Here is a 15,642-nt window from a genome sequence, read left to right on the forward strand (position 1 = left end):
CATAATTTTATTAAAGCGCATTTGAATATATGGATACCCCATTGACACAACAGATAGATCCCTTTACTGGATCACATCGTACAGATATCGTTTTTGGCACAAGCACACCAAATGCGCTCGGCTGTGGCTTCTGTACAGGAATCGCCTCGCCTTAATACAGGAGCATTATGCCACCACCATCCCCTCGCAAATAATTTCCTGCCTTATAGAACACGCACCAGAACCTGCTGCACTACGCAGGGCTTTCCTGGCAGATAAACTGGACGTAGAAAAATTTTCCTGGAGAAGAGTGAGCCCAACATGCATTGCTTCAGCAGGTATCCATGGCCAAATAACCAGGATTCTTGTTGTTATTTAAAACGTTGGGATAGGCGGCTTACCCACCATTTTAGATCTTTCAGGACTTTTCACTTAGATTGTAGCACAGCTATTCCCAAGGCTTCAAAGCTTATTAATATCTATCACTTATTGACTGACTGATTGATTGATTGTTAAATTTATATACTGCCTTTCATTAAAAACAATCCCAAGCCGGTTTACAAAAGTTAAAAAACATACAGTAAAAATGACAATAAAAATATTAATGGTCTTACCACCGCCTCCTTGAGGCACGATGGCATCCTGTCCTCCCTTAATGAGGCATTAATAATCACCTCCAACCATCTACCTGTACCCTCTCTGGCAGCTTTTATTAGCCATGAAGGGCAAGGATCAAGAGCACACGATGTCACCCGCACACTGCCCAGGATCTTGTCCACATCCTCAGGCTGCAGTAACTGAGGATGTGGACAAGATCCTGGGCAGTGTGTGGGCGACATTGTGTGCTCTTGACCCTTGCCCTTCATGGCTAATAAAAGCTGCCAGAGAGGGTACAGGTAGATGGTTGGAGGTAGATGGTTGGATGTTGGCCGACAACTCCCATTATTTGATTGATTGATTGGTTGGTTGGTTTTCTATACCACCCTTCCAAAATGGTTCAGGGCTGTTTACATTAAAACAAAACCAAAATCAATTAACTATTAAAATCAAAAACTGTAAAGACAGCATAAAACCATTATTAAGACAATTAAGACAGTTTGTAAAACCCTGGAAAACCAGGCTGAACGTTTACGGTTTTGAAACCCTGGAAGGCTGGGTCAAACAAATAGGTCTTAAGGGCACTCCTGAAGGCCAATAATGAACTCCGGTTACGAATTTCTGCTGGGAGTGCATTCCAGAGCCCAGGAGCTCTTCATGAAAACGGGCCGTCTCCAACAAAGTGGCACAGCTGGGCTTCTCTCCCTCCATTTTGCTTACAATGTGCTGAGACAAGGCGAAAACGGCCATCATACAGAGGATCCTGGACACGGAACGCCAGGCAGATTTAAGTAAGGCGACAGGTTTTCGGGCCCCGGACTGTCGTAGGCTTACTGTCTCTCCCTCTGCACATCTGGCACAATTGGAAATAGCAAGCCATAGAAGGGCATTCACCCCTACCTGGTGTCATGCTCTTCCCTCCGCCATTCTGGAAGGCAAATACAAGAAGCTCCAATTCATGGAAAGGCTCTGCCCTTGTGACTCTGAGGAGGTGGAAACCATGGACAGGGGCAGAGTCACCGTTGGACCAACAAGTTCAAAGAACCTGGGCTGTGCCCAATCAGGGGCCGCGCCTCATTGCCCCGACACCCCCCCCCCGCATCTGACGTCAGACACGGGGGTGCTGGTTTCTCTCCTAAGTGGGAGCCACGAGGCCCCTTTGGGAATTGAACTCCAACTCCTGAATGCAGCCTCAACGCTCCGTTCGGGAGCCAGACCACACACCCCGCGTCTGATGTCAGATGTGGGGGCGTGGCTAGCCCCGTGTCTGACGTCAGACGCAGGGGGCGGGGTCAGTGAGGCTTCGGCCGCACACGGGCTGCCGGCAGTCAGGCTCCGCCACTGACCATAGAACATGTGCACCTTTCGTGTCCCTTTTATAAAGACAGTCAGGACAGGCCCATATCTCCCCTGCTTCTTTAATACCCCAGCCGCCTGCCCTGGATTAACCATAAGGCAAAACAAGCACGTGCTTAGGGCATCAAGAGAAGGGGGGCACCACAGAGTTTCCCCCTAGCTATCATGCCCTTAACTCTTTCACTGAACATAAGAACAGCCCTGCTGGATCAGGCCCAAGGCCCATCTAGTCCAGCATCCTGTTTCACACAGTGGCCCACAAGATGCTGCTGGAAGTCACAGGCAGGAGTTGAGGGCATGCCCTCTCTCCTGCCATTACTCCCCTGAAACTGGTACTCAGAGGCATCCTGCCTCTGAGGCTGGAGGTGGCCTATAGCCCTCCAACTAGGGGTGTGCAATTCGGGATTTCGGGTGATTCGGCTCGGACCCGAACCGAATCACCCCTGTTCTGTTTTGTGCCCGAATATGGGTCACCCGAATCACCCTTGATTCGGTTCGGATTCGGATTTAACCCAAATCCGAATCCGAATCGATTCGGGGGGTAAAAAGGGGCCCAGGGGCAAAATTTTGGGGTGGGGTGGTAGTGCCCAATGGGTAGAGTCTACCACCCCAATTTCAGGGGGATTGGGCAAAATCCTGATTTTTTGTGAATTTTTAAAGTTTTAGTGACTTTGGGGCATTTTGGGGGCATAGCATGGGATCTGGGCAAAAGGAGTGGGGTGGGGTGGTAGTGCCTAATGGGTGCAGGCTACCACCCCAATTTCAGGGGGATTGGGCAAAGGGCTGATTTTTGGTAAATTTCTGAAAATTTCATGTCTTTGGGGCAGATTGGGGCATATTGGGGCAGAAAGTGGGGCCTGGGGCTGAATAGTGGGGTGGGGTGGTAGTGCCTAATGGGTGGAGGCTACCACCCCAATTTCAGGGGGTTTGGACAAAGGGCTGATTTTTTGAGAATTTTTGAAGTTTTAGTGACTTTGGGGCAGTTTGGGGGCAGAAAGTGGATCTGCCCCAAAATAGTGGGGTGGAGTGGTAGTGCCTAATGGGTGGAGGCTACCACCCCAATTTCAGGGGGATTGGGCAGAGGGCTGATTTTTTGAGAATTTTTGAAGTTTGGGTGTCTTTGGGGCAGATTGGGGGCAGAAAGTGGATCTGCCCCAAAGGAGTGGGGTGGGCTGGTAGATAGTGCCTAATGGGTGGAGGCTACCACCCATCCCCAGTTTAAGAGTGATTGGGAAGAGGGGTGAATTATGGTGAATTTATTTGTATGAGGTTTGTCTATCATTTGCTATGATAGAATGAGAATTCACACCTCAGAAGTTTTTTCTAAGGTGTGAATTCTCATTCTATCATAGCAAATGAGATTTTTTTCAATTAAACAACTCTCATGACCCCACTTTCACTTTTTCACACTTTCCTTTACTATGAATAATATGAGGAAGTAATCAGTTTAGCACACTTCACCTTATGGAGACAAACCTCATACAAATAAATTCACCATAATTCACCCCTCTTCCCAATCACTCTTAAATTGGGGATGGGTGGTAGCCTCCACCCATTAGGCACTATCTACCAGCCCACCACACTCCTTTGGGGCAGATCCACTTTCTGCCCCCAATCTGCCCCAAAGACACCCAAACTTCAAAAATTCTCAAAAAATCAGCCCTCTGCCCAATCCCCCTGAAATTGGGGTGGTAGCCTCCACCCATGAGGCACTACCACCCCACCCCACTATTTTGGGGCAGATCCACTTTCTGCCCCCAAACTGCCCCAAAGTCACTAAAACTTCAAAAATTCTCAAAAAATCAGCCCTTTGTCCAAACCCCCTGAAATTGGGGTGGTAGCCTCCACCCATTAGGCACTACCATCCCACCCCACTATTCTGCCCCAGGCCCCACTTTCTGCCCCAATATGCCCCAATCTGCCCCAAAGACATGAAATTTTCAGAAATTTACCAAAAATCAGCCCTTTGCCCAATCCCCCTGAAATTGAGGTGGTAGCCTGCACCCATTAGGCACTACCACCCCACCCCACTCCTTTTGCCCAGATCCCATGCTATGCCCCCAAACTGCCCCAAAGTCACTAAAACTTTAAAAAATCACCAAAAATCAACCATGAATCCAATCACCCGAATTTTTCATGCCCGAAATTCGGGTGATTCGGCTCGTGCCCAAAAAATATTGGGGGACATCGGGGGTGATTCGGTTTGGCCCCGAATCACCCGAAATTGTTCATTTCGGGCACAGATCGTTCTGTGCCTGAAATTTTTTGCACATCCCTACCTCCAACTAGTAGCCATTGCTAGAATTCTCCTCCATGAAGTGATCCAAACCCCTCTTCAAGCCATCCCAGTTGTTGGCTGTCACCACATCTTGTGGCAGAGAATCCCACAAGTGGATTATGCATTGTGTGAAAAAGTACTTCCGTTTGTTGGTCCTATATTTCCTGGCAATCAATTTCATGGGATGTGACCCCTGGTTCTAGTGTGATGTGAGAGGGAGAAGAATTTCTCTCTATCCGCTTTCTCCACACCATGCATGATTTTATAGACCTCTATCATGTCTCCCCACAGTCACCTTTCTTCTAAACTAAAAAGCCCCAGGTGTTGTAGCCTTGCCTCATAAGAAAGCTCTAGGTCCCTGATCATTTTGGTTGCCATCTTCTGCACCTTTTCCAGTTCTACAATGTCCTTTTTTAAATGTGGTGACCACAATTGTACGCAGTACTCCAGGTGTAGCTGCACCATAGTTTTGTATAAGGGCATTATAATATTAGCCGTTTTTTAAAAAAACCCTTCCTAATGATCCCTAGCATGGAATTGGCCTTTTTCACAGCTGCCGCACATTGAGTCGACACTTTCAACGAGCTGTCCACCATGACCCCAAGATCCCTCTCCTGGTCAGTCAGCAACAGCTCAGATCCCATCAGCGTATACTTGAAGTTGGGGGTTTTTTTTGTCCCAATGTGCATCACTTTACACTTGCCAATATTGAACCGCATTTGCCACTTTGTCGCCCATTCACCCAGTTTGGATAGATCCTTTTGGAGCTCCTCACAATCTGTTTTGTACTTCACAACCCAAAAGAGTTTGGAATCATCTGCAAATTTGGCCACCTTGCTGCTTACCCCTACTTTTAGATCATTTATGAATAAATTAAAAAGCACCGGTCCCAGTACAGATCCCTGGGGAACCCCATTTCTTACTTGCCTCCATTGTCAAAACTCTCGGTTTATACCTACCCTCTGTTTCCTGTCTTTCAAGCAGTTTGCAATCCACACATGTACTTGTCCCCTTATCCCATGACTGCTAAGTTTCTGCGAAGTTAAGGAGATTTTGATGAGAAACTTTGTTGAAAGCTTTTTCCAGGTATACTATGTCAACTGGATCACCTTGATCCACACACTTGTTGACACTCTCAAAGAGCTCCAAAAGGTTTGTGAGACAAGATTTACCTTTGCAGAAGCCATGCTGGTTCTCCCCCAGCAGGGCCTGTTTTTCTATGTGCTTGACAATTTTTTCCTTGAGGATGCTTTCCATCAATTTGCCTGGAATGGATGTTAAGCTAACCGGCCTGTAATTTCCCGGATTGCCCCTGGATCCCTTTTTGAAAATCGGTGTTACATTTGTTACTCTCCAGTCCTCCGATACAGAGCCTGATTGCAGGGATACGTTATATATTTTGGAAAGGAGGTTGGCAATTTCACATTTGAGGGCTCTTGGATGGATGCCATCTGGCCCTGACAATTTGTTAGTTTTCAGTTTTTCCAGACAGTTTAGAACATCATCTCTTGTCACTTCTATCTGACTCAGTTCTTTAACCCCCATCCCTGAAAAGTCTGGTTCAGGAACAGGCATATGCTCTGTATCCTCTGCCATGAAGATGGACACAAAGAACTCATTTAGCTTCTCTGCAACCTCCATATCCTCCGTTATAATCCCTTTCACTCCCTCATTGTCTAATGGTCCAACAGCCTCCCTGGCAGGTTTCCTGCTTCTGATGTATTTAAAGAACTTTTTATTATTCCCTTTGACACTTTTAGCTAAATGTTCCTCCAACTCTCTTTGCGCCTCCCTTATTGTCACCTTGCATTTCTTTTGCCACCTTGCATTTCACTGCCACACTCAACTTTAATAGATTTTTTGTAATTGTTTTCATCTGCCATGTTCGACTTTACTCTGCATTGTTAAAAAACTGCTTTTTTTGGCTCGGTGAGTGACTAAAGTTTCAATAAACTACTAAACTATGTATCTGAAGTAAAAGGTCATTGAGGCGGGTCTCACGATCAGTGAGACCCGCTTTATCCGGGTTTGCGGGGAGACTGGGCTAAGCCCGCCCTCCATGCAGACGATCGGGCAGACCTGCCTGGGTGGATGGATCAGCCGCCCACACAACTGCCGGCTCCGTGATGGAGCCGGCAGGGGTTGGGGAGTTCAGGGGCCACATGGCCCCCAGAAGCTCCAGTATGCCCTGCGCAAGCACGCAGGGCATACTGGAGAGACCTCCCGAGCCGGGATGCTGCTTTTCAGCCTCCCGCTGGGGGTCTACTCGTGAGTAGCTTCAGTGCGGCGTCGTGCCGCAGCTACTCACGATCCCAAAAACGGGGCTTGCAGAGCACTTGCAAGCAGGGGCGTATATAGGGTGGGGCAGGCAGGGCACGTGCCCCGGGCGCCACTTGAAGGCAGGCACCATTTTGTAAAATTAATGTTTTTTTAAAAAAATGTCTGCCAAAAACAAAATGGCCACTATGCATGCTCAAATGGCCTCTGTGAGGCCCTATGCCAGGCTTTGCAGAGGCCATTTGATCATGCACGGTGGCCATTTTGTTTTCAGTGGCCTTTAAAAAAAAAAGATTATTTTTTAAAACAGCCACTGCACATGCTCAATTGGTCCCTGCGAGGCCCTTGAGGCCAGTGGGGTGAGGGGGAACCTTTGCAACCCCCCCCCAGCTTTTAGGAAGCCCCCCAAAGGGGCTATGGGTAAATATAATAATAATAAATATATAATATAAGACACTGTACACATATTCAGATTGGCACTATGTACAGAGAGAATCAGGGCTTGTGTTTACTGAGCTGACGCTTATGAGCTAGGATTGTATTCATTTGCTCTTACTTTGCTTTTTGTGATAAGTGAGTTAAATGTGATGTCTTGCTAATATGGCTATTAATGGTGAGTTTGTCTTTGAATCAGTGTGAAATCCTTAATATTAAGGCCCACTGGGAGTTTTTTGCTCTCTTTCTCTCATTTTAACTGTCTTTCTGAAAGACTAGAATATATTCCAAGCAGTGACACTGTTTACTCTGCATATCCTTTAATTATTTACAGAGTATCTGGGAAAAGTCAAATTCTCCATTTATTTTAAAAACGTAAATAATAGCTATGCTACAATGCATAGTAGAGAATTAGGCAGGCACTTCTGTTTAGTTTTCCAAGTACACCTCCACATAGTATATGGATATTTCATGAGCCCCCGCATACTGAAATTTGTAGTTTTCCAGCATTTTTGGTCTGGCTACGTCCACTGCTAAATAGTTTTTGAAATATTAAAAGATTAAGGAGCCTGAGTTGTCTTTTTCAGCTGATATTATGGTAAAGTTATCTCAAAGATGGGTGTCAGATGCTTGGACAGGGGGCGCAATTTCAGTGTTTGCCCTAGGCGCTATTTTCCCTAGCTACGCCTCTGCTTGCAAAGGGCGGTCTACTTGAGCGGGTTACCCACTTAGGAACCACCGGGCTCTCAGCCGAGCCTGGTGGTTCCCATGGTGGGATGAAATTGGGCTAGCAGAGGCCTCATTGATTTGTGAAAGATTACCGTAAAGAGCAGTACAAAATGTTGATAAAACTTCACATAAAAGATGGTTGTATGTTATGATGTTCGACCTTGAAGATGAAATATTTCTCTCAATCATTCCTTCTGTTGCGGCTATTTATAAGAAATTATAGGCAGTGGAACTGTTTTGTTTTACCTTAAAAAATCTAGAAGAAAACTTTAAACAAAATTAAATAAATATTAAGGTATAAGTAAATAATTTGCTTGAGCCTTAATGTCTTGTCAGTTAAGCAATGGAGGGGGCTGAGGGGGGCACCATTGCTTGTCTGTGCTTAGGGCATCAGTCGCCCTTAATCTGGCCCTGCCGGCCGCTCTAGTCACGTCTACACCAAGATGCTGCTCTCAGATGACAACCGGTCCTTCATGTACAAAGTTGCCAGGTTCTGTGGGGATGCGTCCTTCTCCCATCCAAGGAGGCCCTAGTAGGTCTCTTAGCAGCCCTCCTTCCACAAAACCGGTGCTAGCAGACACTAGGTCTATGAATACGAAAACGGTAGGCAATGTAAATCACTCTGAATTGTGTCCACCACCAGGTTTCTGGGCATAGCAGCAGCCGCCTAGGCAGGGTGAGTGGGGGTGTCCTGGCCTATTGGGAGAACATCCCCCTCACCAGATGCACTGTCCACTCTTCTGGTCATTTTGAGTATCTGTGTGTGGGCTGGGCTCGAGAGACAAAGTTGAGATTCTTGCTTAAGATGGCCTCAGATGTGGAGGACCCCCAATGTCTGTGTTGAGGCCACTTGTAATGCCATGTCCCCCAGGCTTGTTACAGTTAGGAACATAGGAAGCTGCCACATCCGAGTCTATCTAGCTCAGTATTGTCTTCACAGACTGGCAGCGGCTTCTTCAAGGTTGCAGGCAGGAGTCTTTCTCAGCCCTATCTTGGAGATGCTGCCAGGGAGGGAACTTGGGACCTTCTGGGAACTGCTCTTCCCAAAGTGGTTCCATCCCCTGAGGGGAATATCTCCCAGTGCTCACACATCAAGTCTCCCATTCATCTGCAACCAAGGCAGACCCTGCTTAGCTAAGGGGACAAGTCATGCTTGCTACCACCAGACCAGCTCCCCTATGCTGCCAGGGCTGTCTTTCAAGTGGTGCAGCAGCCCCCGGCCAGCACGTGCAGGCCTTAGAGGGAACACTGGCCAGGAGTCGAAATCGACTTGACAGCACACTTTACTTTACTAAGTCCATTTTGGGCATCCTCTCCTCCGACTTGTTTGTGCAGAGCACACCTGCTGTTGTGCAGCACTCTGGCCTTCACCTCCTAGCCAAAACAAGGCCCAGTAGCAAGCGTGACAATGAGCTCATTCGACTTCTGCCTTGTTTTGAATTGGGAGTGGGAAGGTGCCCATGAAACTGTTTATCAGAGGCTGGAGCAGTGTTCTCAGGGCAGTGGGGCGAGGTGTGTGTGTGTGTCTGTGTGTGTAGGGTGGGATCTGGAGTGAGTGTCAGAGGGATTCTGTCTGGGAAGGTGATTTTTGTGCAAGCTATTCCTGTGCTTTAGGGGAGATGGACTGTTCTTCATTCTCAAGCTTGCTTATTGTCTTTTGGTTCTGTATTCTGTACTTGCTACTGTCTGAATCCCTCTACATAAGGGTGTGCCTTGAGCTTAAGTCAGTGTTGATTACTTCTGTTATTCTTTTAGCCTACTTTCAAGTAGGCTTATGAGATCACCCAGCATTTTGTGTGTGTGTGTGTCCATTCCCCCTCTATGAACTTCGCAATGCCTGGACCAATATGAACCAAATCAAGTACAGTTGTAGGGACACCTCAACGGTTTAGATTGTGATGACGTCAACCACCCCGATTCAAGATGGCAGACAGGCAGTGCAAGTGGACTAACTTGTGAACCGTCTAACCAATTTGAACCAAATTTGCTACAGGTGTAGGGATACCGAGGGATGTCCCTACACCTGCAGGCATGGTTGGCATGGTTTGTGATGATGTCATCCACCCTGATTCAAGATGGCAGACGCTTGAATGTTTGAGGTGCAAGTGGGCTAACTTGTGGACTGTCTTCCCTGATTTGAACCAAATTTGATACAGTTGTAGTGAGTGACACACAGGGACACCTCAACGATGTGGTTTCTCATGGAGCCATCCACCCTGATTCAAGATGGCGGACATGTGAACATTTGAGGTTCAAGTGGGAACCAATTTGGACCAAATCTGGTATAGTTGTAAGGATGGTGAAAGAAAAGTAGGCAGATTACTTCTTACTAGAACAACTTCTTGAATCTTTAATGATATGGGAGAAAAGAATCCTATATAATAAAAGGCTAAGTGAGTGGCCGTGGCTTTGGAACGTTGGGGATCTGCGTCCCTGCCTCCCTGGGCTGTTCTGGGCCTGCGCGAAGCACAGGCCCAGAAGAGCCCAAGGGACACAGGACCTCAGACACCAGTGTCCCACAGCCACGGGCGGCCATTAGCCGGTGTGTGGCAGCGGGGAAAGTGAGGAGGCCGAGGCAACCAGAAGCGGCCGCCCTGAAAAAGGCAAGGGCAATGGCGGCGGGGGAAGACCGAGACGGGGGACAGGGAAGCTGGGCGAGGTGGCGGCGAAGCCGCCAACGAGGCCCCTGCCCGCTCACAGCCGTCGCCGCCGCCTGCTCACCCGCCCTCCCAGCTGCCCAAAATGAAGCTGGGCGAGGTGGCGGCAAAGCCGCCAACGAGGCCCCCGCCCGCTCACAGCCGCCGCCGCCGCCTGCTCACCCGCCCTCCCAGCTGCCCAAAATCACCTTCCCCACTCCCCCCCAAAAAAGATTAAGGGCCAAAATGGCCCATGAGAAGGTCGCCGCCCCCGCCTATCGCCCTCCCAGCTGCCGAAGACCACCTTACCCGCTCCAGCCCGAGGGAAAAGAGAGGAGCTCACGAGCAGAGCTCCTCTCTGTGCTAAGTCACTGCTCAAACTGCCGCTATGGACGCAAAGGACGCCTATTGCGTCCATTGCGACAGTATGGGCAGCAGCTTAACACAGAGAATAGCTCTGTTTCCGAGTTCCTCTCTTCTCCTTCGGGCTGGAGCGGGTAAGGTGGGCTCCGGCAGCTGGGTGCGCGGGAGGGCGATAGGCGGGGGCGGCCACCTTCTCATGGGCCATTTTGGCCGTTATTCATCCACACACACACCCCCAAAAAGTATAAGCAAAATAAGGAGGAACAAAAACAGAGACAACAACAAAACAAAAAACAAAAAGAGAGAGGGGACAAGGGGGGGGGGGAAGAGACAGAAAGAGAGAGAGAGAGAGAGAGAGAGAGAGAGAAAAGACGGGATAGAAAGCTAGCGCCCGTTATCATAACGGGCTTAAAAATACTAGTCTTCTTTTTTAATTGACTTGTTTGGACAATACTTGGCATGGCATAGCTCAGGACCAGAGGCGTTCACTGTGTTGGGTAAGAGGTCTGCTTAGATAAGGCATACATTCCCAGCTGGCACTCTCCTCTCCTCCTCCGAAGTGTCACACACAGGACAGAACTAAACCTCTATCATTTAGATTTAGAGTCTTGACCTTGGAGGGAGTGAACACAATCTCCTGTGTGTCTGTTTCAAAGGATGGAGCTGTGAAGAGAAGCTGTGCGAGTAAAGCCTCTCGTCTAAAAGTACAGAACTAGGGGTTAGCTCTGAAAGTTTTATTTTACTTTTACTGTCTGTCCGTTCCCTCTCAGTCCTTAACACCCCCACGCCCCCCGTTCTGGCTATTTTTCAATCAAGTCATTCCAAATGTTGGTGCTGGAGTGATCTCTTCCCCCACAGGCCGGCCACCTGCATGTGCTTCTCTCTTGGCAGCCAAGGGTGGGGGAGATTGGAGGAGGCGGATATTCCCAAGGGGTGATGCAAGTTGTCCTCCTAGCATCCTGGGGGATGGCTGGAAATGGGAAACGAGGAGGGTGTGGCTTTAAGCAGCTGAGGTTTGCACTCTGCTGCTCCCCAGGAGGCTCCATTGTGTGGGAAAGCCCAGAGGAGGAGGAGGAGGAAGTGGGATGGGGAGTTATCAGGAACAGGTCAAAGGGAAGGATCCTGCACTGAAGGCTTCGTTCTGTGGCCCTGATGGTTCTCTTTGACTCTTAGCATTTGTCTCCTTTTCATACAGGCAGAAGATCCAGGAGGTGGACTCTGGGTGTCAAAAACCTCCATCCCACAACAAGGAAATCCTTTGATTTTTAATATGGTTGGAGGCTGCCTTGGCGCACGAATGGAAGATGGGAAGGAAGACCCAGCGAGCTGCGAAGCAGGAGAAGGCCCTGAGGCCGGACAAGTGGAGAGCTCTGGGGAATTCTGGGAAAGGGCCAAGCAGAAGATGCTGGTTGTTGAGGACCTCATGAGTTCTGAGGACCAGCGCCTCTGCTTCAGGCAGTTCCGCTACCAGCCGGCCGAGGGGCCCCGAGCAGTTTGCAGCCAACTCCACAGCCTTTGCCAGCAGTGGCTGAAGCCAGGGAGACACACAAAAGCTCAGATTCTGGACCTGGTGACTCTGGAGCAGTTCTTGAGCATCCTGCCCCCAGAGCTGGAGATCTGGATCAGAGAGTGTGGAGCGGAGACCAGTTCCCAGGCAGTGGCCCTGGCAGAAGGTTTCCTCCTGAGCCAGGCGGAGGACAAGAGGCAGGAAGAACAGCAGGTGAGAGAGCAGTTTATCTTGGGAGCTGCAAAGGACTCAGAATGTGAGCCAGGAGCCGAGGCGGATTAACGTAGTAGCAAATGTAGCATTTGCTATGGGCCCCGCGTTTTTGAGGGCCCCGCACGCCCAGCTTCCAACTGGGAATTAAAGTTAAAACTTTGCCTGTTTTATTTGGTCCATGTTAGTTAAAATATCCCTTTTCTGCTAAATGTGCCTTTTAAGAGAAGGCCCAGCACAGCATCTGACCAGTGGCTGTTGCTGGTGCCTACCACATTTCTCTTTTTAGAGCGTGAGCCCTTTGGAGACAGAGAAGCATCTCTCCACTCTTTATTTTTCTATGTAAACCACTCGGAGAATTTTGATTGAAAAACGGTATATAAATGTTCACTGTTGTTGTAGTGAGTGTGAGTTTGTGGCTTGGTCTCTCATACTCTAAAATATGGCAAATGAAAAAAATTTGAATCACTTTACTATGCAAGTAAATAATTTACATTTTAATATTTATGTGTATTTAAAAAAAAAAAAAATTAGGGCCCCTTTATAACATATGCTACAGGCCCCGCACTGGCTTAATCCGGCTCTGGCCCAGGAGAGGAAAAGGAAGCCAGAGGTGGCATAAAAAAGCAACTTGGAAACCTCTCATGGAGATGATCCACCCACTTCAACCCCTTTGCGGGTGAGGGGCCTTCTATCTTGGGCATGTGGCAGAGCATCTGATTGCATGCAGAAAGCCCCCAGTTCAATCCCTAGCAGCATCTCCAGGTAGGGCTGGGATAACCTCCTGCCTGAAACCTTGGAGAAGAAGTCGCTGCCAGTCAGACAATACTGAGCTAGATTTATGGAAGACAGTATATACATTTATTGCTTGTTTGTTGGATTTATATACTGATTTTCATTAAAATAATCTCAAAGTGGTTTACAATATAATTAAAAAACAATACATAAAATACAAAGGGACAGATAATATAAAAATAAAATCTCTATTTAAAAATCCAATTAAAAAAATATAAAACACAAAGCAGCAGCAGCAGCAAAAGCAATACTTTCATTCAGAAGCCTGGGTGAAGAGCCACATATTTACTTTTTTTCTAAAAACTGTTCAAGAGACAGAAGCAGATGTTGGCCAGGAGAAGAAGCTGGTGTAGACAATACTAAACTAGATTTAACAAAGGCAGCATATAAATTGACATACGTATGTACCGGACCAAGGATCTGACTCAGTATGAGGCACTTTCCTCTGGGACCTTCCTGCCCCTTTCCCTTTCTAATCCCTCTTTTCCTGCTCCCTGTTGGGAATCCCTCCTTCTGTCTGTTCCAGGTGCAAGGACTGTTGTTGGAAGTGGGCCCTGACGTCCCTGATGCTGAGAAGGCTCCATCAGGCACCAGGCAGAGGCCAAGGTCCAAGGAGATCCCCCAGAAGGGCAGCAGTGGGGCCAACTTGCTGGGTAAGGAAGTATGGGACAGATGCCCCCTTATCCCCCCCCCCGATACCCCAATGAAGGAATGAGGCCTTTACCCTCACTTTGTGCTTTTCAAAGGTTTGCATTATACATGTGATTGCTTCCTCCCTGTGTTCTGTATTCAGAAACTGTGCAGGGCTCAAAGGTTCACAGTTGCTGTTCTACCGTTGGATCTGAAAGGGATATTTAAATTTTGGAGGGGAAGAGAGGGTTTCATTTGACTGGCTATAATGGAAAAACTGGAGGGAACTTGAGTTTCTATTTTGATTGGTTTGCCCCAGATTGAACCTGGGACCTTTTTCATGAAAGCACCCAGTGCCCCACTGAGCCATGACCCCAGCTCCTAAGGGGGGCAGAGCGGGGTCCCATGTATTCACCCATCCAAATTCAAATAATAATGAACTCTGTTTAGCGAAGGGGACAATTTATGGTTATTACTCCAAGACTAGCTCTCCAACCCAATTTATCTTTACTTTGGAAAAATCGTCCTGAGTGGGCATTTCCCTAACACTCCCCCCATTCCTTTTTAAATATCTTGGCCCATTTTCCTGTCTGATAGGTTTGACAGAAGGAGAGCACCTGAAATCCTTGCCTTGCTTTTATCTTCACCCGAGTCTTTGGGTGGGGTGGGGTGGTGGTAGACCCTTTTCTCCAGCCTCTCCCACAGTTTAAATAGACAATAGATTGTGTTATGACAGTCATCAACCTGATGTGTCCAAAACTGCATTTTGAATTCTGCACAAAGCCAACATGAGAATTTTTAACTCTAGATTTGATTCTCTCTCTCTCTCTTTTATTCTTGTACATCATCCCGTCACATTTGTGTCCTTGGCAGGTGCTGGAATGACGCTGCCAATGCATTCTCAGCCCTCACTTCTGCCAGGTGGGACGGAAGATGCTTCAAGACCACCGAAGAAGGTAGAGGAGGGATTGCTGGGAATGGAGAATGTGGGGCAGAAAGTGTTAGAGGTTGTTGATTTTTACCCCCAATAGGTAAAACAGCAGAGCACTAAGGAATGAGCACACACTCCAGTTACAGAGTAGGTAGCAGAGGATGGTTTGGATATTGCGGCTGTTTAGAGAAAACACATGGAGATCCTTGTATGACTAAACACTAAACATTTATTGGTTAAATACACTTAGATAGGAAAGACCTATCTCTAATCTAAAGGACTACATAGTGGATAGGTAAGGAGAGAGAGAGAGAGAGATGTTTCCATCTGCTCCCTAGGAGGAAAGGAAGGTTTGTGACTCAGCACAGGAAGTGCTGCAGAGTCAGTTCAGGGGTCATAGAGTAGGGACCTATAGCGAGACCCTGACTCACTAGTGGTCATTAGGACAGTTGGTGCAAAAGGTCGATGCACTGGACGTTCATCTCCAACAGAAAGTGCCCCTGTGTGGCCTGGCCTTCCAGGATTTTTAAAGGACTGACAAACGTTTTAAATTGTTTTAAATTGCTGCCCTAATTTTCCAGGTGTTTTTTTTAGCTGTTTGAATTGTTTAATTGGTTTTATTCTGTTTTTATAGTTTGATTTTAACGGTTTACTTGTTCTAATTGTTTTTATCGTGTTCTATACAACCCTGAGCCATTTTGGAAGGGAGGTATATAAATAAAATAAAATAAAATAAAATAACCCCTATTCCTTGGACACCCCTCTGGGGCTGCAAGTGGCCCTCTGTCCTTTGGCTTCTGTCAAAGATGCTGACTAGAAAGCCTTGAATCTTGTGAAGGTTTGAATCTGGCTAACCAGACAGGGAGGCGTCTTTGAAACGGTTGACTTTCAAGTATTGAGTGGTGGTGGGGGAGAGTAA

The 15,642-nt window shown here is 47.6% G+C and overlaps 1 protein-coding gene across 1 annotated transcript in view; it reads left to right on the forward strand.

The window, feature by feature from the left end:
• LOC128343763 (paternally-expressed gene 3 protein-like) overlaps positions 1-15,642 on the forward strand; it is a 54,207-nt gene that overhangs the window by 752 nt on the left and 37,813 nt on the right. Inside the window, 3 exon segments of the mRNA XM_053293198.1 lie at positions 11,846-12,370; positions 13,689-13,815; positions 14,666-14,748. Coding sequence (XP_053149173.1) covers positions 11,846-12,370; positions 13,689-13,815; positions 14,666-14,748 — 735 coding nt within the window.

Source organism: Hemicordylus capensis, chromosome 2, assembly GCF_027244095.1.
Source record: "Hemicordylus capensis ecotype Gifberg chromosome 2, rHemCap1.1.pri, whole genome shotgun sequence".
NCBI classification, from domain to species: domain Eukaryota; kingdom Metazoa; phylum Chordata; class Lepidosauria; order Squamata; family Cordylidae; genus Hemicordylus; species Hemicordylus capensis.